General features: G+C 48.0%; 2 protein-coding genes across 3 annotated transcripts in view; one reads left to right on the plus strand and one right to left on the minus strand.

Moving 5' to 3' along the window:
• Nucleotides 1–13,306, minus strand: part of PTPN11 (protein tyrosine phosphatase non-receptor type 11) — a 138,730-nt gene extending 125,424 nt beyond the window's left edge. Inside the window, exon 1 of one of the 2 annotated variants that reach the window (XM_073562472.1) lies at nucleotides 12,856–13,306. In XM_073562472.1, coding sequence (XP_073418573.1) covers nucleotides 12,856–12,869 — 14 coding nt within the window. In that variant the 5' untranslated portion in view covers nucleotides 12,870–13,306. The remainder of the gene's footprint in view (nucleotides 1–12,855) is intronic. The other variant, XM_073562423.1, reaches the window with a different exon arrangement.
• A 1,864-nt stretch (nucleotides 13,307–15,170) lies between these two features.
• On the plus strand, nucleotides 15,171–22,040 carry RPL6 (ribosomal protein L6). The gene is made up of 6 exons (XM_073562973.1): nucleotides 15,171–15,344; nucleotides 15,425–15,523; nucleotides 15,636–15,779; nucleotides 20,020–20,068; nucleotides 20,367–20,551; nucleotides 21,854–22,040. The coding sequence occupies exons 1-6, from the start codon at nucleotides 15,195–15,197 to the stop codon at nucleotides 22,004–22,006; spliced, it is 780 nt and encodes a 259-aa protein (XP_073419074.1). The 5' UTR covers nucleotides 15,171–15,194; the 3' UTR covers nucleotides 22,007–22,040.
• The last annotated feature ends 606 nt before the right edge of the window (nucleotides 22,041–22,646 follow it).

Here is a 22,646-nt window from a genome sequence, read left to right on the forward strand (position 1 = left end):
CGTCAAAAAAACGCAGCGTTGCTTGCGTTTTACATGCGTTTTTGCATGCGTTTGCGTTTTTTTATGCACATGCGTTTTTAGGTGTGACATTTTTTCCATTGTCTAGAGAACATTCTAGACTTGTTTCACTCAAAAACGCATGCGCAAAAAAACGCAACCGTGCGCAAGACCATGCGCACGCATGCGTTCCCATAGACTTCAATGTGTTGTTTTTGCGCATTCCGTGCGCAAGCGTGCGCATGCATTTTTTTGCCGAGACAGGGCGCACCAAAAAATGCAACATGTTGCGTCTGGCGCGCCTGGCGCAAAAGACAAAAAAACGCATGCGCACGAAAACGCAAGTATGCGCAAGACCATGCGCACGTCATGTTAAACATAGGTGCGCAGTGCGCATGCGCACGGGTGCGCTGCGCACAAAAGCGCAAATGTGAAACCAGCCTTATGGCGCAAAAAACAAGGAATCATCACACAGCCACATATCCCGAAAATTGAAAACGTTACTGCACTTGAAAATAATTTTTTTCTTATTGCAGAATTATTTTTCACCACTAAGATAAAAAAAACTATGCATATTTGGTATCTCTGTAATCGTACTATCCTGGAGAATCATATTGCCAGGTCATTTATATTGTAAAATGAATGCTGTAAATAACCCAAAAAAAAAAAAGTGAGGACTTGCGGTTTTTTTCCCTATTTCTCCACACTTGGAATTTTTTTTTTCCCTTCTTCAGTGCCAATGCATGATAAAATGGAACTACAACATGTCCCGCAAAAAACAAGCCCTCGCACGGCTATATAGACGGAAAAACAAAAAGTCATGGCTCTAAGAATATGGGAAGAGGGGGAGGAAACTGACTGGCCAGGAAGCAGAAGGGAAAAAAGCTAGAAAATCACCTTCCTCCTTAAAGGGGGTTTCAGAGTTATTTAAAAATGTGCCCAAAGCCAGAAATTAATGATTAAATAATGAAATAAGCTGTGGTCACCATAATTAATGTCCAATATAACCTAGGTGACCGCTGCAGTGGTATACAGCACAAGTCCACTGAAGCTAATGATTGGCTGCAGCGGTCACATAGGGTACATAGAGGAAGTCATCAGGGAGGTAAGAACCAACAAATAGGGAGATTATAATAGAAACCATACTGGATGAAATGGGCAAGTACAACCTTATTACAGTACCATTAACCCATTCCAGGAGAGCAGAGAAGAGTGCAGTTACTTCTCTGCAAAGGTCAGATCACCTAGTGGCTATATTCCCTGGGCTATGGATATCCTATTTATATGCTGCATGTCCTACTTAGGGACAAGGCCTGATGAGCAGTGCAGGGAGCTGTGGAATATATATTACAATATATATAAAATATACCTATATATATACACACAGAACATGTAGAATGACGTGTAGTGGAGAATGCAGCAGCCCCAGCTGTAAGATAGTGACATCTCTATCATAGACACTGGGCGCCCTCTTGTGGTACAATGTTGCTTTACAGAGCTGAGACTGTCACACATAACGGCAAATCTTATATAGTTTTGTACAAACACTAAAAGGCCACAAGGGATGGCTAGCATTTCTATATAAGGGTGGCTTCACACAAAAACATATGGTGAATTATAAAGCACCCTACAAACAATGCTTATTTTGTTTGTACCTTTATTGCCACTTTTGGTGCACTGTTTTCCAAAATTCACACACAATGTGCTTTTGTGAAAAAAGGCAACATGGCTTCTTTTTGTTTTTCTTATTCCTACAGACAGTTGTGAAAAGTCTATAGTGACAGACAGCACAACATACCGAGCACTTTGGTTTATGAGCGTTTATAACTAGTGGCCTATTTGTTCTAAGCACAGTAATCTTGGGGTATGGCACTTTTCTAGTATTTATTCCACATTTTATCCAAGAGACTTGAAAACAGCTAGAAAACAAAAATTGCGTGTACAAAACGACAAAAAAGCCACTAAAACTCTCTAATTTATCTATCATCTATTTAGCAGCCACTGGCCACATAAAGCCCATGATCTAACCTTACTTAATAAAGAGTTAGGACCTGGCCACATCAAGCCCATGATCTAACCTTACTTAATAAAGAGTCAGGACCTGGCCACATCAAGCCCATGATCTAACCCTACTTAATAAAGAGTCAGGACCTGGCCACATCAAGCCCATGATCTAACCCTACTTAATAAAGAGTCAGGACCTGGCCACATCAAGCCCATGATCTAACCCTACTTAATAAAGAGTCAGGACCTGGCCACATCAAGCCCATGATCTAACCCTACTTAATAAAGAGTCAGGACCTGGCCACATCAAGCCCATGATCTAACCCTACTTAATAAAGAGTCAGGACCTGGCCACATCACGCCCATGATCTAACCCTACTTAATAAAGAGTCAGGACTTGGCCACATCAAGCCCATGATCTAACCCTACTTAATAAAGAGTCAGGACCTGGCCACATCAAGCCCATGATTTAACCCTACTTAATAAAGAGTCAGGACCTGGCCACATCAAGCCCATGATCTAACCCTACTTAATAAAGAGTCAGGACCTGGCCACATCAAGCCCATGATCTAACCCTACTTAATAAAGAGTCAGGACCTGGCCACATCAAGCCCATGATCTAACCCTACTTAATAAAGAGTCAGGACCTGGCCACATCAAGCCCATGATCTAACCCTACTTATAAAGAGAACAGCTAGAATACACTGCCATGGTATAACAATAGCGGAGTTTAGCTCTGCGGGTGGGTAGAAGTCCTGAATACGGGTATTCAGGCATACATGCCAACAGGAACAGGACCATTTTTCTAGACTTCAGACAAAAGCCTCGTCCTGGCAAACCAGGAAGCATGGGGGAAGAAGAGCGGTAGGAGACGGATAGTTCATACTAGTGGCATGCCAGACTGACAGGTCTCTCCATGCATGCAAATGTCACTCCAGCGGAAAAGCTGCTGGGGACCCATCTGTCTCTCATGTAGCTTGGTTCACAGTGGTTCTTAAACCATGTTTTCCTCTGAAACGCATTAAAGGGAACCTGTCATGTAAAAAAATGCTAATAATCTGCAGTTGTGGGATTTATCGGAAGGATTACGGCGTTTCAAAATCATGCAAGTGCTGCACTGAAAGCCTCGCTGACGGAAGAAAATTAAGCTTATTCCTCTCGGTGGCCTCTGGCTTTCAGTCATAGAAGCGCGGCTTCAGTCACTGTTCACTACAAAGTAAGCGGTGGCGGCTGTAACCGCGCCCCGGCACTGATAGTCACCTCAGCAGTGCATCAGTACAGGACCGGGCGTCAATCAGTGCCGGGATACGGTTACAGACGCCGCTCACTATGTACTGAGCACTGACTGAAGCCGTGCCTCCATGACTGACAGCCAGATGCTACATTGACAAATAAAGTTCACTTCCTCCCGGTAGCCGGGCTTTCAATAACGCACAACTTTAAAACGCTACTAACCTGCAGATAAACAGAATTTTGCAAACAACAGGATCCCATGTTGCCCATGGATCAATTGGGCAGCATTTATCAGCTAGTTGTCAGGTTCCTTTGAATGCCGACAGCTTCAGAGCAAGGCAAGTAGGCAGTACATAGAACCTGACCTCGACGCGCACTCCGTGCCTAGGTAAACGTCCGTGCTGGGATAGCGGGGTAACCCAAGCAACAAGCTGTAAACCTGTGAGTTAAAAATCCCTCCGTTATTAAAAATCCTCTAAGTTCCTAACAAGGGGTAAAGTGTAAACTTGTTGGTTTTTACAAGCACGTTGCAACTTCACTGAATTATAAACTTGAGGCTTTAAAGGGAATCTGTCACCCTATTTTTCGCCTATCAGCTGCCGGCACCGCCATCAGGGGCTTATCTGCAGCATTCTGTAATGCTGTAGATAAGCCCCCGATGTAACCTGAAAGAGACGAAAAATTAGTTATATTATACTCACCGGGGTGGTGGTCCTGGTCCGATGGGTATCACGGTCCAGTCCAGTGCCTCCCTTCTTTCTCGGTGACGTCTTCTTCATCAGGGCAGAGCAGTGCGCCTGCGCAGGAGCCACGACAGGCAGCAAAGAAGAAGACGTCACTGAGAAGAAGGTAGGTGTCGGACCGGACCGTGACACCCATCGGACCCGGACTGCCCCCCGGTGAGTATGATCTAATGCTGTAGATAAGCCCCTGATGTCAGTGCCAGCAAAAAATAGGGAATGAAGTCATCTTTTAATTTACAGAAGCTATAAAAAGTCTGCACATGCATGAAAATGCCAGGTTTTTGGCATACAAAGAAAAAATATATCATGCCAAGAAACAATTATTTCACAGCATTTTCCACCTTTAATGCCATCCATAATCTGTACAATTATATTGAAAAATAAACTGAAATCTTTTGTGTGAAGGAAGTAAATTACAGAACTATAATAATCTGGTTGCATAAGTGTCAACACCCTCTGTGTGGTTGTGATCAGAATTAGATAATCAGCCGTATAACACTTATGACAATCACATCACAGAACTGTCCAGCAGCTCTCCACACCCGAACGCAACAACATGTATTTCTATGTAGCTGTCACGCTCGGGTCAAAGCATTACAATGCGATCGTCGGCCGAGTTTTACGGCTTTGAGACTGCGCCCCTAAACTCTTCTTCAATAGTAGTCAGTGCAAATCAGCCATCATTTACTCTAATTCTGATTAACCCCATATATACAGTTTAGTTTAGTGCTACTTGGATTTTCCTGACATTTTCTTAGTCACATTTTACAGTAAAAAGCCATTGTCCTTAATCAGCTTACAACACAGCAAAGGGTTCTCATTGTTTAAAGTTGTCAGTCAGAAGGGTACAACTAAAATTTCTAAAGCATTACATATACTATGTAACACTGTGAAAACAGTAATTAATAAGTAGTTTAAAATTAGTACAACAGTGACATTACTTAGAAATGGATGTCCCTCAAAAATTGATGAAGACTAGAAGAAAATTGGCTCAGGATGCTGCCAAGAGGCATACAGCAGCATTAAGGGAGTTTCAGGGATTTCTGGCAAATGCATACTGGTTGTGGACTGCATAGGACAATCTGCTGCATTCTTCATATGACTGGCCTGTGGTGTAGTGTATCAATACGGAAGCATTTTCTTAGAAAGAGTAACAGTCAAGCCCACCTATGTTTTGCCAAGCCTACAACAAGTCAGCCAAAAGCATATAGGCGAATGTATTATGGTCTGATGAGATGAAGGTTGAAATTTTTGGCCATAATTCCAAAAGGTATGTTTGGCGTAAAGACCACACTTCGCAACACCAACAGAGCACCATACCTACAATGAAGCATGGTGAAGGCATCATTAAGCTTTTGGTTCTTTTTTGGTAGCTGAACTGGAGCTTTAGTCAAGGTGGAGGGAATTCTGGACAGTTGACAGTTTCAAATATCAGTTAATTCTGCAAGAAAACCTTCAGGCCCTTGCTAAAAATCTTAAGATAAATAGAAATCTTGCTTTTTAGCACAGCAACCAGAAGCATACCTCTTAAATAAACAACAGAATGGCATTGCCAAAAAGTCTTTCATGTAAAATAATCTCTGGAGGCAGAGTTATGTATCTTCCAGGTAGCGTCCGCCCTAGAGTCTGGAAGAGGTCATTTGTATAAAGTGATAAAAGATGCTTTCTCAGCAACAAGACATCTGATTTGAGGCATTCAGGTATCAAACTTTTCAGCAGTCTATAACCTGTATGCCCATAATTATAAAGCAGAAAATCTCTGTGTGGTAGCCCGCCGGATACAAAAATCACAATTCTTCACCCAATTTGAGTTAACTTTTGCACAGCCCATCTTTAACGTCAGACTAAAAATACTGAGAATATTAAAACTCAATCTCTCTCCCCACGCATGAAATTTGCCCCCCTAAAATTATGCTCTATAAAATAAAGGAGAAAAAGGGTGTCTGTATTGAAAGCAAAACCACAATTTTTGCCCACAGGATCTTAAAGAATTAAAGTGACAATGCCCAGAGAGTCGCTCTTAAATTTGGCAACAACCATACACAGTGGTGAAAATAAGTACCTTATATGCTCGAGTACAAGACGACCTGAATATCAGCAAAGGTACTTAATTTTACCACACAAAAAAATGGGAAAAAACTTATTGATTCGAGTATAAGCCTGGTCTGCACGGCCCCCTCATCCCCACCGTGGTCTGCACGGCCCCCTCATCCCCACCGTGGTCTGCCCGGCCCCCTCATCCCCACCCTGGTCTGCACGGCCCCCCTCATCCCCACCGTGGTCTGCACGGCCCCCTCATCCCCACCGTGGTCTGCACGGCCCCCTCATCCCCACCGTGGTCTGCACGGCCCCCTCATCCCCACCGTGGTCTGCACGGCCCCCTCATCCCCACCGTGGTCTGCAAGGCCCCGTCATCCCCACCGTGGTCTGCAAGGCCCCGTCATCCCCACCCTGGTCTGCACGGCCCCCTCATCCCCACCCTGGTCTGCACGGCCCCCTCATCCCCACCCTGGTCTGCACGGCCCCCTCATCCCCACCCTGGTCTGCACGGCCCCCTCATCCCCACCCTGGTCTGCACGGCCCCCTCATCCCCATCGTGGTCTGCACGGCCCCCTCATCCCCACCGTGGTCTGCAAGGCCCCGTCATCCCCACCCTGGTCTGCACGGCCCCCTCATCCCCACCCTGGTCTGCACGGCCCCCCTCATCCCCACCCTGGTCTGCACGGCCCCCCTCATCCCCACCCTGGTCTGCACGGCCCCCCTCATCCCCACCCTGGTCTGCACGGCCCCCCTCATCCCCACCCTGGTCTTCACGGCCCCCCTCATCCCCACCCTGGTCTTCACGGCCCCCCTCATCCCCACCCTGGTCTGCACGGCCCCCCTCATCCCCACCCTGGTCTGCACGGCCCCCCTCATCCCCACCCTGGTCTGCACGGCCCCCCTCATCCCCACCCTGGTCTGCACGGCCCCCCTCATCCCCACCCTGGTCTGCACGGCCCCCCTCATCCCCACCCTGGTCTGCACGGCCCCCCTCATCCCCACCCTGGTCTGCACGGCCCCCCTCATCCCCACCCTGGTCTGCACAGCCCCCTCATCCCCACCCTGGTCTGCACGGCCCCCTCGTCCCCACCCTGGTCTGCACGGCCCCCTCATCCCCACCCTGGTCTGCTTGGCCCCCTCATCCCCACCCTGGTCTGCTTGGCCCCCTCATCCCCACCCTGGTCTGCATGACTCCCTCATCCCCATCCTGATCTGCGTTTAGGAAGCCATTCAGTGGCTTACCTGACAATGGGGCCATATATTACAATGGTGCCGACAGAGTGAACATATGCTCTGACGTACATCATTTACGGGCATGAAAAAAAAACTTTTGTAGTTCCAGCACACGATATAGGAAAATTGAAAAAAAGCCTTTTTTTTTTCTTCGCTGGGTGCGGTGGTGTGCGCCTGTAATCCCATTCCTTCCTGATGAATTTATATATATAAAAATTAGGTTAAAAAGTGACTAAACCATTAGATTATCACTAAGTGAGAATTTACATTGTAACATGTTTGTATAAGATGGATGCATCATAGGGTTAATCCAGTGAGGTATTATTGCTAACCTTGAATTAGTGATGCTGGTATTACAGCTGATTCTGGTGGGTGTTACCCAAGGCAGCCTTCTTTGGTTGCTTTTCCTTGATAAGTGCTACATTTATCCAGTATTTTATGCTATGATTAAGGGTCAAATATGATCCGAAACGCGTAAGCCTACACATGCTTTTCTTACATTTGGTATTGTAATTTTTAATGATGGACTAAATAAAGGCTTTTTTTAATTTTCCTATATCGTGTGCTGGAACTACAAAAGTTTTTTTTTCCACCAAGAATTTTCTCCCAGATGGGGATGGATTCATTCCGTGCACTGAGATCATGGAAAGGAGGACTGGGCAGGCTGGACCAGGTGAGCTGAAGATTAATTCTATATTGCCATCATTTACGGGCATGTATGCCTACTGGAGACGGACACCCAGGCACAGTCTACTATGTCAGTGTCCACCTCTAGTAGGCATACATGCCCGAAAATCATGCATGTTCGCTCTGCCTAAGGCCTCTTTCACACATCAGTTTTTTGCCATCAGTCACAATTCACCGTTTTTTGAAAAAAAACAGATCCAGCGACTGATGCTGCTGGATCCGTTTTTTTCTCATAGACTTCTATTGGCGACGGATTGTGACGAATGGCCTCACGTTTCATCTGTTTTTTGATGGATCCGTCGGAAAATCTTTGTCCGTCAGCCGGAGACAACAGCAAAGTAACATTTTTTGTGTATGTTGAAAAGTCGGACAGCGACGGATGCAGCGCCGTCCGTCGTTGGCTATAAGAGAAGCCTATGGGCGCAGGATCCGTCGCTGTCAGACAAAAGACAGAGTCCGGCGATGGATTTCGTTTTTGTAAAACGGAGCATGCCCGGAATAATATCTCTCTCTCTCTCGAAGGATCCGTCACATCAGTTTTTCACAATCTTCGCAGGATCCGGTTTTTTCACACTTTGACGGATTGCGACTGATTCTGAAAAACTGATGTGTGAAAGAGGCCTAACAATAATGTTTGACACTGTGGTCCCAGCTCACTTCTGGGCATTGATCAGGTTTTCCCGTGTAATTCTGGGCTGATTTCTGACCTTTCTCAGAATCATCCTTTCCCAATGAGGCAAGATTTTGCATGGAGCCCCAGACAGAGGAAAATTGACAGTCATCTTGTGTTTCTTTCATTTTCAAAGAACTGTGCCAACAGTGTTGCCTTCTCACCAAGCTGCTTGCCTATTGCCCTTTACCTAATCCCAGCCTTGTGCAGGTCTACAATTTTGTCTCTGGTATTCTTAGACAGTTCTTTAGTCTTGGCCATGGTGGAGAGGTTGGAGTGTGATTGAGTGTATGCACAGGTGTCTTTTATACAGGTAACGAGTTCAAACAGGTGCAGTTAATACAGGTAATGAGTGCACAGTAGGAGGGCTTCTTAAAGAAAAACTAACAGATCTGTGAGAGCCAGAATTGTTGCTGGTTGGTAGGTGATCAAATCCTTATGTCATGCAATAAAATGCAATTTAATTATGTAAAATTCCTACAATGTGATTTTCGGGATTTTATTTAAGATTCTGTCTCTCACAGTTGAAGGGTACCTGCAATAAAAATTACAGACCTCTCTATTCTTTGTAGGTGGGAAAACTTGCAAAATCAGTAGTGTATGAAATATTTATTATCCCCACTGTAGTCGCTAAGGTGGGCAACCTTAATGAAAATTCAAATCAACAACTATCAGAAGATGGAAAAGCTCCGCAAGTGAGCATTTCTGTCCAGCTGCCGATAACAGCTGATCGGAGGGGGTGATGGGTGTCGGACCCCGACTGATAAGACATTGATGACCTATGCTAAGGTTAGGACATCAATGAAAAAGAATAGACGGCCATCTGACTGTGGCCTAAAGGGCCTTTCAAACATAGCGAGATCGCTAGAGTCACCGATTTTGTGACGCAACAGCAATATCTCTAGCGATCTTGCTTTGTCTGACACGTACCTGCGACCGCACCCCCAACACCCCCCCGGATATCGCTGATCGCGCTGGAATGGCCTGGGCCATCTTCTCCTCTTTGGCGTCCCGCTGGCGCCGACAAGCGACGCATGGACGCAGGCGGAAGTCGTCAACATAGCTGCCGTGTGACAGGTAAGAGCGACCGCCGACGGATCGCTTATCAATGCTGCTATGTAGCTGGTGAGATCTGCCTGTGTGGCAGCTCACTAGCAACCATTTAGTGATGCACCAGCAATCCTGACTGGGTCATATCGTGGTCGGGATCGTTGGTGCATCGCTAAATGTAACGGGACCCTAAGTCTGTATTCTGAAGTCTTGTTCATGACATGGAGGAGCCCATAATTTTATAAAAAGCGAAAGTGGTTTAGGAAGCCATTCAGTGGCGTAGATGACAATGGGGCAATATAATACAATGGTGCCGACAGAGTGAACGTATGCTCTGACGTACATCATTTACGGGCATGTATGCCTACTGGAGACGGACACCCAGGCACAGTCTACTATGTCAGAGTGTCTGCCTCTAGTAGGCATACATGCCCGAAAATCATGCATGTTCGCTCTGCTGGCACCATTACTCTATGGCCCCACCATCGCACACGTCCGAATTCCACTTTTTCGGTGAAAGGTGGGGAGGGGGGTGTTCAGATGGAAGCTCCGACATGGGCCACTGAACAGGTGCCAAAACACAATATGAAAGCGCCATTACTCTCATATTCAAGGAAGTACGAACAATCGAGTGCAATCTGTCTTTATTGCTTTATCCCCGTCATGCAGACACTTCCTCTCTACAGACACGCAAGAAGTAACAGCACAACTCGTAGTAACCTGACCACAGACAGGAAAAGGCTGCCACAAACCAAGTGCCCAACATATACTCCACCCCAGGCAGCCGCCCCTCTGAACATCTCAAGGGGGGCAGGAAAGGGAGTGGATGCTTGTCCTAAAATAGAGCAAGATGCCAGACATTACACCTAGAAACTGGGTGATCGCAGTAGGTCTGGACGACGTCATCACCTGGACCTGGCATCTTAGACCCCGAGTCCATCAGTGGGGTCGCCACGGACGCCTCTTGTGAATAAAATGTATATATGTTATAGGCAGCATTCCCACATCCCTGTGCAACCATCAGAACATGGATGACGATGCACGGACTGGCCAAGAGTCTCCTGACGAACTGGGCAGCCTTACAGTGGCTTGCAAAAGTATTCACCCCCTGGTTTTCTATCTATTTTGTTATATTACTCGTACAACCTGTATTTAAATATTTTTGTAATCTGATTTGTGTGATGCAGCAGCACGAAATATTCTGAAGTCGGTGAAGTAAAGTGAGAAAAATATAGGAATAAATTAAATTTAAGGGATCAAATAAATAAAAATTGGCATGAGCATAAATATTCACTCCTTTTGTGATGAAGTCCCTAAAAATTTCTGGTACAAGCAATTACCTTCATAAGTCACATGCTTAGTGATAGGACGTCCAACTGTGTGCAATCTAAGTGACACATGGTCTGTCAGGATATACACATCTTTTCTGAAAGGCCACAGAGGCTGCAACACCATTAAGAAAGACACCACTAACCAAACACCACCATGAAGACCAAGGAGATCTCCAAACAAGTCAGGGACAAAGTTGTTGAGAACAAGTCAGGGACAAAGTTGTTGAGAACAAGTCAGGGTTGGGTTATAAAAAATATCCCAATTTCTGATGTTATTCCAGAGCACCATCAAATGGAAAGAACATGGTACCATAACAAACCTGGCAAGAGAGGGCCACCCACCAAAACTCTCAGCCCAGGCAAGGAGGGCATTAGTCACAGAGGCAGCAAGGAGACCAAAGGTAACAATAAAAGAGCTGCAGAGTTCCCAAGCAGAGACTGAATTATCTGTCTGTACGACCACAATAAGCCGTACACTCCGTAGAGGTGGCCCTTATGGAATAGTGGACAGAAAAAGCCTTTATTTGCACACACATTGTAACGCTCGTTTTAAGTCTGACAAAAGACATATGGGAGACTCCCCAAACGTATGGTGGAAGGGGCTGTGGTCAGGTGAGACCAAAATCGAACTTTCTGGCAACCAAGGTAAATGCTATGTCTGGCGCCAAACCAACACAGCTCATCACCCCAAGAACAACATCCCCACAGTTAAACATGGTGGTGGCAGCATCATGCTGTGTGGGATGTTTTTTGGTAGCAGGGACAGGGAAAAAGGATGGTGTGAAATACAGGGATATTCTTGAGCAAAACCTGTTTAAATCTGTCAGTGATGGGAGACTGGGATGGAGATTCACCTTCCAAAAAGCCAATGACCAAAAGCATACTGCTAAGGCAACACTCAGGTGGTTTAAGGGGAAATGTGTAAATGTTTTGGAGTGGTCTAGTCAAAGCCCAGACATTAATCCAATTGCGAATCTGTGGTCAGAAATCTGTGAAAATTGCTGTTCGCCAGAGGAAACCATCTAACTTGAAGTTGCTGGAGCAGTTTTGCCTTGAGGAATGGGCAAATATCCCGTTGTAAGATTTGGAAAACTCAAAAACGCATCCAAACCATATTGCTGCTGTAATTGCTCCAAAAGGAGGCTCTACAAAGTACTGACTTTAGAAGGGTAAGTAACACACTGCAGTTTTCAGATATTTTGTCCTCTTTGTTGCGTGCACTGGGGCAGCGGCGGAGGGGCGCACTCAGGGGCAGCGACGGAGGGGCGCGCACCGGGGCAGCGGCGGAGGGGAGCGCACCGGGGCAGCGGCGGAGGGGAGCGCACCGGGGCAGCGGCGGAGGGGAGCGCACCGGGGCAGCGGCGGAGGGGCGCGCACCGGGGCAGCGGCGGAGGGGCGCGCACCGGGGCAGCGGCGGAGGGGAGCGCACCGGGGCAGCGGCGGAGGGGAGCGCACCGGGGCAGCGGCGGAGGGGCGCGCACCGGGGCAGCGGCGGAGGGGAGCGCACCGGGGCAGCGGCGGAGGGGAGCGCACCGGGGCAGCGGCGGAGGGGAGCGCACCGGGGCAGCGGCGGAGGGGCGCGCCCCGGGGCAGCGGCGGAGGGGCGCGCACCGGGGCAGCGGCGGAGGGGCAGCGGCGGAGGGGAGCGCACCGGGGCAGCGGCGGAGGGGCGCGCACCGGGGCAGCGGCGGAGGGGCGCGCACCGGGGCAGCGGCGGAGGGGCGCGCACCGGGGCAGCGGCGGAGGGGCGCGCACCGGGGCAGCGGCGGAGGGGCGCGCACCGGGGCAGCGGCGGAGGGGCGCGCACCGGGGCAGCGGCGGAGGGGCAGCGGCGGAGGGGCGCGCACCGGGGCAGCAGCAGTCTCACCTCCTGGATGTCATTGTACCAGCTCAGCTGCAGGCTCTCCTGGCTGCTGGGATCGGAGCCCCGGGGCTTCCACACAGCGGCGCTACTCCCAGCGTAGAGCTAGTAACCGGGCGAAGATCAGATACAGGCCTCCAGCAGCAGCTCCACCACCCGGGCGGCCACCAATGACGTCATCAGACCGCGCCACCACACACTGCCCTCCGGTAACTTTGCTCAGAATGACAGAAGTAGCAGAACGCGCCGGGCAATGCTATGTGCTGCGTCTCCGTACTGGGACGGCCATGGAGAAACTAGTGGAAACAGTCAGTTTGGATGAAAACCGCAACCTCTGGCCTCCGTGTACACGTCTCTCCCGGAATACGCATCAGACTTGAGTCCGGCCGGATCATTTACAAAAACATCGCCCGAATGAACTAATTCCTCCTGCAACGTCGCGGTAACGTGACGTCAAAGGAGGGCGGCAAGAGAGAGAACTACATCCCCCAGAACCCTGTGCGGCGGAAGTGACGTAGCGGCGGGTTCTTATACTGCCATTTCCCGGATGTTAACCCTTTTTCCTTTCAGCCAAGGTAGGAATGGCGGATGTTCTGTAGTGAGAGCGGGGCCCTGGTAGTGGAATCGGATGTAATCCTGCTCTGGGTGCTCGCCTGCGCCCTCCCGGACTACCCGGGGCTGTCGGCGGATAGTGGAGCTGCCCTGCGGGGCCGATATCGCCCGTTATGGGGGTGTAGTGCGGAGTGTGTCCCGGCCTGGTGCTGTGTACATGCCGGGGCCGAGCTGTGCGCGTCTCCCGGGGCTGTTGTCTCGTTATGTCCGGTTACACGTGTGTCCGCGGAGATCACTAGTGACCTGGTCAGGTGTAGCAGAGCCGAGTGTGTGTGTCTGCAGTGGGGTGTAGTGCCTGTCTAGAGACTGTCCCATCTGTCGGGCACATCACTGATACAGGGAGCCACACTGACGGGCACTCAGAGGGTCGCTAGGCTTACACCAGGTTATTGTGTAGCTGTGGTGTTAGAGGGCCTGACCAGAAGAAACGCGTTATCCCCGTCTGCAGGATATGGAATAACGTGCTGCTGTGTGCGCGTGGGGGGGGGGGGGTCGCTCGCTGCGTGTGTGTGTGGGGTGGGGGGGTTCTCTCGCTGCCTGTGTGTGTGTGTTGGGGGGGGGGGGGGTTCTCTCGCTGCCGGTGTGTGTGTGTTGGGGGGGGGGTCTCTCGCTGCCTGTGTGTGTGTTGGGGGGGGGGGTCTCTCGCTGCCTGTGTGTTGGGGGGGGGGGGGGGTCTCTCGCTGCCGGTGTGTGTTGTGTTGGGGGGGGGGGGTTCTCTCGCTGCCGGTGTGTGTGTGTGTTGGGGGGGGGGTCTCTCGCTGCCGGTGTGTGTGTGTTGGGGGGGGGGTCTCTCGCTGCCGGTGTGTGTGTGTTGGGGGGGGGGGGTCTCTCGCTGCCGGTGTGTGTGTGTTGGGGGGGGGGGTCTCTCGCTGCCGGTGTGTGTGTGTTGGGGGGGGGGGTCTCTCGCTGCCGGTGTGTGTGTGTTGGGGGGGGGGTCTCTCGCTGCCGGTGTGTGTGTGTTGGGGGGGGGGGTCTCTCGCTGCCGGTGTGTGTGTGTTGGGGGGGGGGGGGTCTCTCGCTGCCGGTGTGTGTGTGTTGGGGGGGGGGGGGTCTCTCGCTGCCGGTGTGTGTGTTGGGGGGGGGGGGGGGTCTCTCGCTGCCGGTGTGTGTGTTGGGGGGGGGGGGGTCTCTCGCTGCCGGTGTGTGTGTTGGGGGGGGTCTCTCGCTGCCGGTGTGTGTGTTGGGGGGGGGGGGGGTCTCTCGCTGCCGGTGTGTGTTGGGGGGGGGGGGGGGTCTCTCGCTGCCTGTGTGTTGGGGGGGGGGGGGTCTCTCGCTGCCGGTGTGTGTTGGGGGGGGGGGGGGTCTCGCTGCTGGTGTGTGTGTGGGGGGGGGGGTCTCGTAGCTAGGCCCTAACTTGTCTTCACAGGATAAAACTTTTAAGAAATTTACTTCAAACTGACACAAAAAAAATTGTCTAGTAAATTATCTTTAGAAAGTTGGTGCTTCTGATGACCAGTCCTAAGCATTGCTCACCAATATCAGATGGGTGAGGATGTGGACCCCCATGTCCCCTGCTGATCAGTGGCTGGAGATAAACATCGGCCATTACACATTGCACGGAGCTCAGTCACATGTTTGTCGGACCCCCACCTGATGTGACTTTGATTCTGTAGTAAAACTAGGTCTTCGATATCGCATGCCCGGAGAACTATAAATCTCTCCACCTTCGTGATTTTGAGTTATCCGCTTTAGGTTTGGAGTCTAATACTTTCTAACCAGCTTATTCATTACAGATGGCAGAAGAACAGGCTGTGAAGAAGGTCAGGAAGCATCATGGCAGCCGCAACCCAGTACTGGTCCGCGGAATTGGGAAGTATTCCCGGTCAGCAATGATTGCAAGGAAAGCGCTGTACAAGCGCAAGTACAAGGCCCCTGAGACTAAGGTAAGCAGCGCTGCTTGTTACACAGATTAATACAATTTGATTTCTTTCTTGCCAAATAATATTGATTTTGACTTGTTTAGATTGAGAAGAAGCAGCGGGAGAGGCCCCGTGCTACTGTGAGTAAGACAGTTGGTGGAGATAAGAATGGTGGAACACGTGTGGTTAAACTGCGCAAAATGGTAAGTGTTGTGGTTCTCTGCTTATGTCTGCCTCCATATTGGGGGGCCCAGGTACAACAAGAGGCCTTTGCTAATGACTTGGCTTTACATTGCTTGGTTTTCCTACTTTCAGCCCCGTTACTATCCTACTGAAGATGTTCCACGTAAGCTTCTGAACCACGGCAAGAAACCCTTCAGCGAGCACAAGCGCAATCTGCGCTCCAGCATCACACCTGGGACTGTGCTGATTCTTCTTCAAGGACGTCACAGGGGAAAGGCGAGTAACTTCTCGGACATGAACGGGGAAACTAGCGTAGAGCGATGGCATCGGTAACCAGGAGAAGGCACAGTGAAATGTCACTGTGCATTCATAACTGCTCTGTAGAAAACGTCAGCTGAACCTGCTGGTATTGACTGTTGCAGCTGACTGTGTAATGTGTATAGTGGTGTCGGCCGACTGATTCTTGGGAGAGATGTCGCTCATGCAAGTCTGCTTTCACACTGCCAATCCCATTGTTAATCCTGAAATATGTCAGCTTCTGCCTTTCTCATGGAGAACACGAGCGCTCTGCTAAGTGAGCACTTGTGTGAATGGGAGACCCTGATGGGAGATCCTTAGCTAGATTTAAAGCTGTTCTTCCAGCAGTGATGGCATACGATGCTTGGTAATGGACTCTGCATGTGTAGATGGATCTTTTTACGGAGGGCCACATGCGGCATATTTAGTATGCATTTTTCTGCAGCAAAATCAATGTATTTGGCTTTTTTTTTTAATAACTTTCCATTGCATAGGATTGTATCGCCTGAATTTGCGCACAGTAATAATAATAATCTTATATAGCGCCAACATATTCCGCAGCGCTTTACAGTTTAACAGTTTCAAAACACAAGTCATAAGTAACAACGTTAACAATACAATAATTAAAACGAAATAAGACGACCCTGCTCGTGAGAGCTTACAATCTACAATGAGGTGAGGGAGATACAAAGTACAGGTGTGTATTTACAATTGTGTATTTACAATGAAGGTCCAGCCATCTTGAGGGAGTGAAGGATGGCTGGAGATAGTGAATGGGCTACACACGCACACTTACACAGAGAATGACCTGGATTAGTGAACCTGATAGGCTGCTCTGAACAAGTGTGTTTTGAGGGAGCACCTAAAACTATGCAAATTGTGGATAGTCCTGATTTCTTGGGTAGAGCATTCCAGAGGATAGGAGCAGCACGGGAGAAGTCTTGGAGTCGGGAGTGGGAGGTACGGATTGGTGCAGAGGTTAGTCGAAAGTCGTTTGCAGAGCGCAGCGATCGGCTAGGCCGATAGACAGAAATGAGAGAAGAGATGTAAGGGGGTGCCGCACTGTGGAGAGCTTTGTGGGTGAGAACAAGTACTTTGAATTGGATCCTATAATGAATGGGCAGCCAATGTAAGGACTGGCGAAGAGCGGACGCGTCCGAGTACCAATTAGCCAGATGGACGATCCTGGCCGCTGCATTAAGTATGGACTGGAGAGGGGATAGTTGAGTGACGGGGAGGCCAATTAATAGAGCGTTGCAGTAATCCAGGCAGGAGTGGATCAATGCAACAGTGAGGGGTTTTGTTTCCATAGTGAGAAAAGGGCAGATTCTAAAGATGTTCTTTAGGTGTAAGCGGCAAGAGATTGTATATGGGATGTGAAGGAGAGATTGGTGTCAAACATAACACCCAGACAGTGCGCCTGCTGCCGGGGTGTTCTTGTGGTACCACCCATGGAGAGGGAAATGTCAGATTTAGGGAGGTTAGTAGACAGCGGGAGCAGAAGAAGTTCAGTTTTAGAGAGGTTGAGTTTCAGATAGAGAGTGGACATGATATTGGAGACTGCGGACACAGTCACTGGCGTTCTGTAGTACAGCGGGGGTAAGGTCGGGGGAAGACGTGTATAGTTGTGTGTCATCAGCATAAAGATGGTACTGAAAGCCAAATCTGCTGATGGTCTGTCCAATTGGGGCCGTGTAGAGAGAAAATGGGGCCAAGGACTGAGCCCTGAGGTACCCCGACAGCAAGAGGAAGAGGAGATGACGTGGAGCCAGAGAACAAAACACTGAAGGAGCGGTCAGAGATAGGAAGAGAACCAGGAGAGTGCAGTGTCCTTAATGCCTAGTGACTGGAGCCTAGAGAGTAGGAGATGGTGGTCAACAGTATCAAAAGCTGCAGATAGGTCAAGAAGAATGAGCAGAGAGTGGTCACCGTTACGTTTTGCTGTCAGAAGGTCATTGGTCACTTTGAGTGCAGTTTCAGTCGAATGTAGGGGGCGGAAGCCAGACTGAATGGTCTAGAAGGGAGTGAGTGGAGAGGTAACGGGTAAGGCCGGGAGTAAGCTAGGCGTTCCAAAAGTTTAGAGATGAATGGGAGACTGGTCTGTAGTTGTTTGTGCAGGATGGGTCGAGAGCAGGTTTCTTTAGTAATGGAGTAACAATGGCATGTTTGAAGGATGATGGGAAAATGCCCGAGGAGAGGGAGAGATTAAAGATTGTAGTTAGATGGGTTGTGACGACTGGAGAGAGAGACTGGAGATGTGAGGGCATGGGGTCGGTAGTGCATGTAGTTGGACGAGAAGGAGTCTGGATACTTCTTCTGTGATGGGATCAAATGTGGAAAGTGAGCCAGGGGAGATGCAGGAAGGGATGGGAGTCACAGCACTTGGTGGTTGGGAGCAGATTTCTTGATGGATATTATCTATTTTTTCTGTGAAGTGGGAGGCCAGGTCATCAGCACAAATGTCTGTGATAGGGGCTTGTGCTTTTGGCCTGAGGAGGGAGTGAAGTGTCAAAAAGTTTCTTGGGGTTGTTGGCTAGTGAGGATATCAGGGTGGTGAAGTAGGTCTGTTTGGCGAGGTGAAGGGCAGCGTTATAGGTTCTTAACATAAATTTGAAGTATTGGCATGTTACAAACTTAAAGGGGTTGTCCATACTTGGGCCAGAATTCTGCAGTCATTGTAACTGCGTATTTGAGTTTACACTATTTTGTGATTTCCCAGTATCGCCCTTGTGAGCAGGTGATTGTAACTCCTTTTAAAATCCACACCACAGGTTTATCTACAGACTACTGTAACGTAGATAAATTTGTTGGTCTCCTATAGTTAGCTGGTACAATCATGGAAAGTTCACATCAAATATTTAAGGTGTGAACCTGGCCTAAAAGTACCTGAAATACTTTGTGCTTTGGCCATTTTTCGACCTCATTTTTGCCATACAGTTCAAGTTTGTTTGTTTTTTTTGGTTTTTTTTGCATACTCCAAAAAAGAAAACGGCTACAGCAAAATGCAGCTATAAATACAAAACTGCACCAGTTTTCCACTGATTTCTATTAGGAATTATATATTTGGGTGCTAGCAGCAATATTCTGTCTTTTGAAGATATAAAAAAAAATATTCAGATATACAGTGGTGGAATTGAGTTTCCAGATACAACTGTGTACACAGTTGTCTGGTTTCAAATACAAATGAGAAGTTTCAGCAGCACTGCTCATCTTCATCCACACTTGGCCGCAATTGATGTATACACGGGGATCACAGGCTGCATGTGCTCAGCAGCAGCATGTAGCACTTAGGTTGTTTTATCAAAAGAGAACCTTTCTTTAGTGCACTTTATTCTATGCAGACATCCAGGAAGAGCCGTTCTCCTTCAGGCCAAAGTGGTTTTGCGTGCACGGTCATTTCCTCAAGACTAGTGATGAGTGTAAGTGCTCGTTACTAGGGTGCTTGGGTGTACACACAGTATCGCGGGTGCCCGAGTGAGATGTTTGAGGCTGTTTTGTGGCTATCGAACAGCCGCAGGGACTCTAACTTCGCACTTGAGCGCCCGCAGTACTCTGCGCATACCCAAGCACTCTAGGCAAACTGGAGTAATGAACACTTGAGCTCATCACTACTCGAGACCTGTGCGTGCATGCTAAATGGTGTTTGCTCGAGATTGGGAAAAAGCTCGTTGATGGGTTACTTGGTGAGTGCCAGAAGCAATTTTCATATAATGTTGGTATTGTTGCAAGTCGTGATGTTGGCAGCACTGTCGTTCAGTGTTTACCATTGTTTTAGTGCAGCGCTGAGGTCCTAGGTTTAGTTTGGACCCCAGACAACCTCTCCTTGGAAGATTGGTCACCTGGTGTTTGTGCAGTTTCTCACTCCAAAAGGGAATTTGGATCATAGGCCCCAATTCGGTCAGTGACTGTACAGCACTGCAGACTGTTGTTGCTATAGAAGCATTCATAATTTGATGTAGTTAGAGGTTGGGTAGCAGCTCCATTTCCAGTAGATCCAGTATGCTTGGGTCTATGCAATATATTTTGTGAAATTGGACTGATTATGCCTGCAGGACCATTAGTCACATTATCAAATTGTGTGACTGCTGTCTGCTACGTCCATTACTTTATAAGGTTATGTGTTAGGCGGTGTATATTTCATGGCTAACAATACTAATTCATAGGAGACTCCTGCTGGATTAGAGAAACAAAGTCTAACTATTTTTTTTTCTTCTTGCAGCGTGTTGTCTTCCTGAAGCAACTTCAGACTGGTCTTCTGTTGGTATCAGGTAAGTGTCACACTGCACTTCTCCCTACAAGGCTGTAATATATTATCTAATCAAATCATCTAGAATTCAGTTTCTGCAATCAAATCCTGAATTGCTTATGCTGATAGGCCATACGTTGCTTCATCTAGTATGCACTCGTGCACACTGGCTATCGCTTCACTGAACAGCATGAGTTGTAGGAGAGTGACACTTTGCCTATACACTTGGTGGGACAAACCCAAAGTAGTATTATACACTTGTAATAGATGCATATATTTTAATTTTTTTAACTTGTATATATTCCTTTGTCTTAAATTAGGACCCTTGACCATCAATAGAGTTCCTCTCAGAAGAGCTCACCAGAAATTTGTCATTGCCACATCCACTAAAATTGATATCTCCAAAGTCAAGGTCCCAAAACACCTAACTGACTCCTACTTCAAGAAGAAGAAGCTGAGAAAACCCAAGCACCAGGAGGGAGAGATCTTTGACACAGAGAAGGAAGTAAGTAACTGCTTATAAAGGATCAAAGCAAAAGTTTTCTTTGCACAGTCCAGTGTGAACCTGCAGGTACATAGGGGAAAAAAAAATAAACTATTTACAACTTTAAGTTTGTGGTAGAAGTTTAGAGTATCCATCATTTTAACTTTCATTTTATAAATCCATGCTACACATGAAAATAAGCAAATTAATGATATATATGATGAGAAAATGCTGCCTAAATTGATCAGTCATTATGAAAATTCTCAGCTCAGGTGAAATCTGAGATTGAATTGTATCTCCTATGTAGATTTAGGAAGGAGCTAGAGGCAGAGCTCCTCCCTTCTATCTATACAGAATCTTCTCAGTAGCAGCCGCCATTTACCATCTCAGTAATGTGAATGTGTCTTCACTGAATACAGATTTTACCTGAATTGAGAATTTTCATAATGAACAATTTAGGCAGAGAAAGAAGCAGATTTTGAGATCAGATATATTAAACAATTTTCATGTGTACTATTGATTTATGAAATGCAAGATTAAGCAATGGTTATGCTTAAGTCTTTTTATTATTCTTGTTTCACATGACCACAGTGCGATTGGTTTTCTGATTCAATTTAGCTCAGTCAGTGGAGACCAAAAGATTAGACCACCATCAATTAGGCCGGTTTCACATTTGCGCTTCAGGGCGCAGCGACGGCCTGCACAAGGCTGCCGCTAAGCCCCGCCCCTGCCGCGCCTCCGCCGGTAGCTCCGCCTCCGGGCACATGACGCTGCATGCGTCATGCGTCCCCTATCTTTATCACTGAGGACGCAGGCCGTGCACAGTATGTGTTTTTGCGGCGCCTGCGTCCTTTTGACAGTGTGCCGACCAGCGCCAAACGCAACCTGTTGCAATTTGGTTGTGCTCGGCACACCGTCAAAAGGACGCCGGCGCCGCCAAACGCATACTGCGCATGGCCTGCGTCCTCAGTGATAAAGCTAGGGGACGCATGCAGCGCCATGCGCACGGAGGCGGAGCTACCGCCTGAGGCGGGGCTTAGCGGCGGCCTTGCGCAGGCCGCCGCCGCTGCGCCCTGAAGTGCAAATGTGAAACCGGCCTTACCAGAACAAGAGGGCTCCACTTAGATTTCCATTACTGGAACTATAACACTAACAAAGTGCCATTGATTTACAAAACCCTTCACTGGGAATTCTGTAAGATTTCCATTAACCTAAGTTTTTATTTTTTTTGGAGGGTGGTTATAAGGGGAAGGCGTTTCAGTTGAGCAAACTACATAAATGTTTTGAGCATTGTATGTGACCCTTGTTTCATCTGCTCCTTAGAAATATGCAGTTACACAACAACGCAAAGCAGACCAGAAGTTTGTTGACTCTCAGCTCCTTTCAGTCATCAAGAAAGAGCCCCAGCTTCGTGGATACCTGCGCTCCATGTTTTATCTGTCAAACGGAATGTACCCACACAAACTGGTCTTCTAAAACTTCAGAGTTAATAAAAGACTTACATCTTCTACTTGGGTTTTGTGTTTTCTGAAAATCCCCTGTCGCATCATGGAATCTTTATTCTATCCTTGTGCTGCTGTAAGTTGGTAAAAGCTAATATTATATTGTTCTAAAAGACAGTGGTGCCATAATGGCAAAAATGAATCAATTTCTGGCTCTTATCAGGAGAATAAAAGATCAGGTGAGTAAAAATACAATGCACACAGCAGAGGCTTCTGGCATCTCTCAAGTTATGTAACATGTTGGCATGTTCAAGGTACCTTGCAGGTTGTTCTCAGACTGTTTTGGACGGACCACACTAACATGTTCTGTGCTGGGTATGACTGTACAGTTTGACTATCACTGTAGATAATGGAGTTGGGAAAACAATATAGTAGGGTGGGAGTTTTGTAGATGCATTTTAGACCTATCTAACTTTACAATAAGCGTTTAGCTGTTATCAGTCCCTACTGCAAAAGAAAACTCCATATGAAGCAGATGCTGGCAATGTTATATAGTCTGTGTCTATTTCTGCTTTTAACCATTTAAAAGGGTTATCTGCTACTTTAGGCTACCTCTTCATTGCTGTAGCAATCTCTCCTCAGGATTCAGGCAATTCCCTTGCTTCCTACATAGT

This window comes from Dendrobates tinctorius, unplaced genomic scaffold (genome assembly GCF_039654945.1).
Source record: "Dendrobates tinctorius isolate UK_male_01 unplaced genomic scaffold, ASM3965494v1 ptg000003l, whole genome shotgun sequence".
Taxonomy (NCBI): domain Eukaryota; kingdom Metazoa; phylum Chordata; class Amphibia; order Anura; family Dendrobatidae; genus Dendrobates; species Dendrobates tinctorius.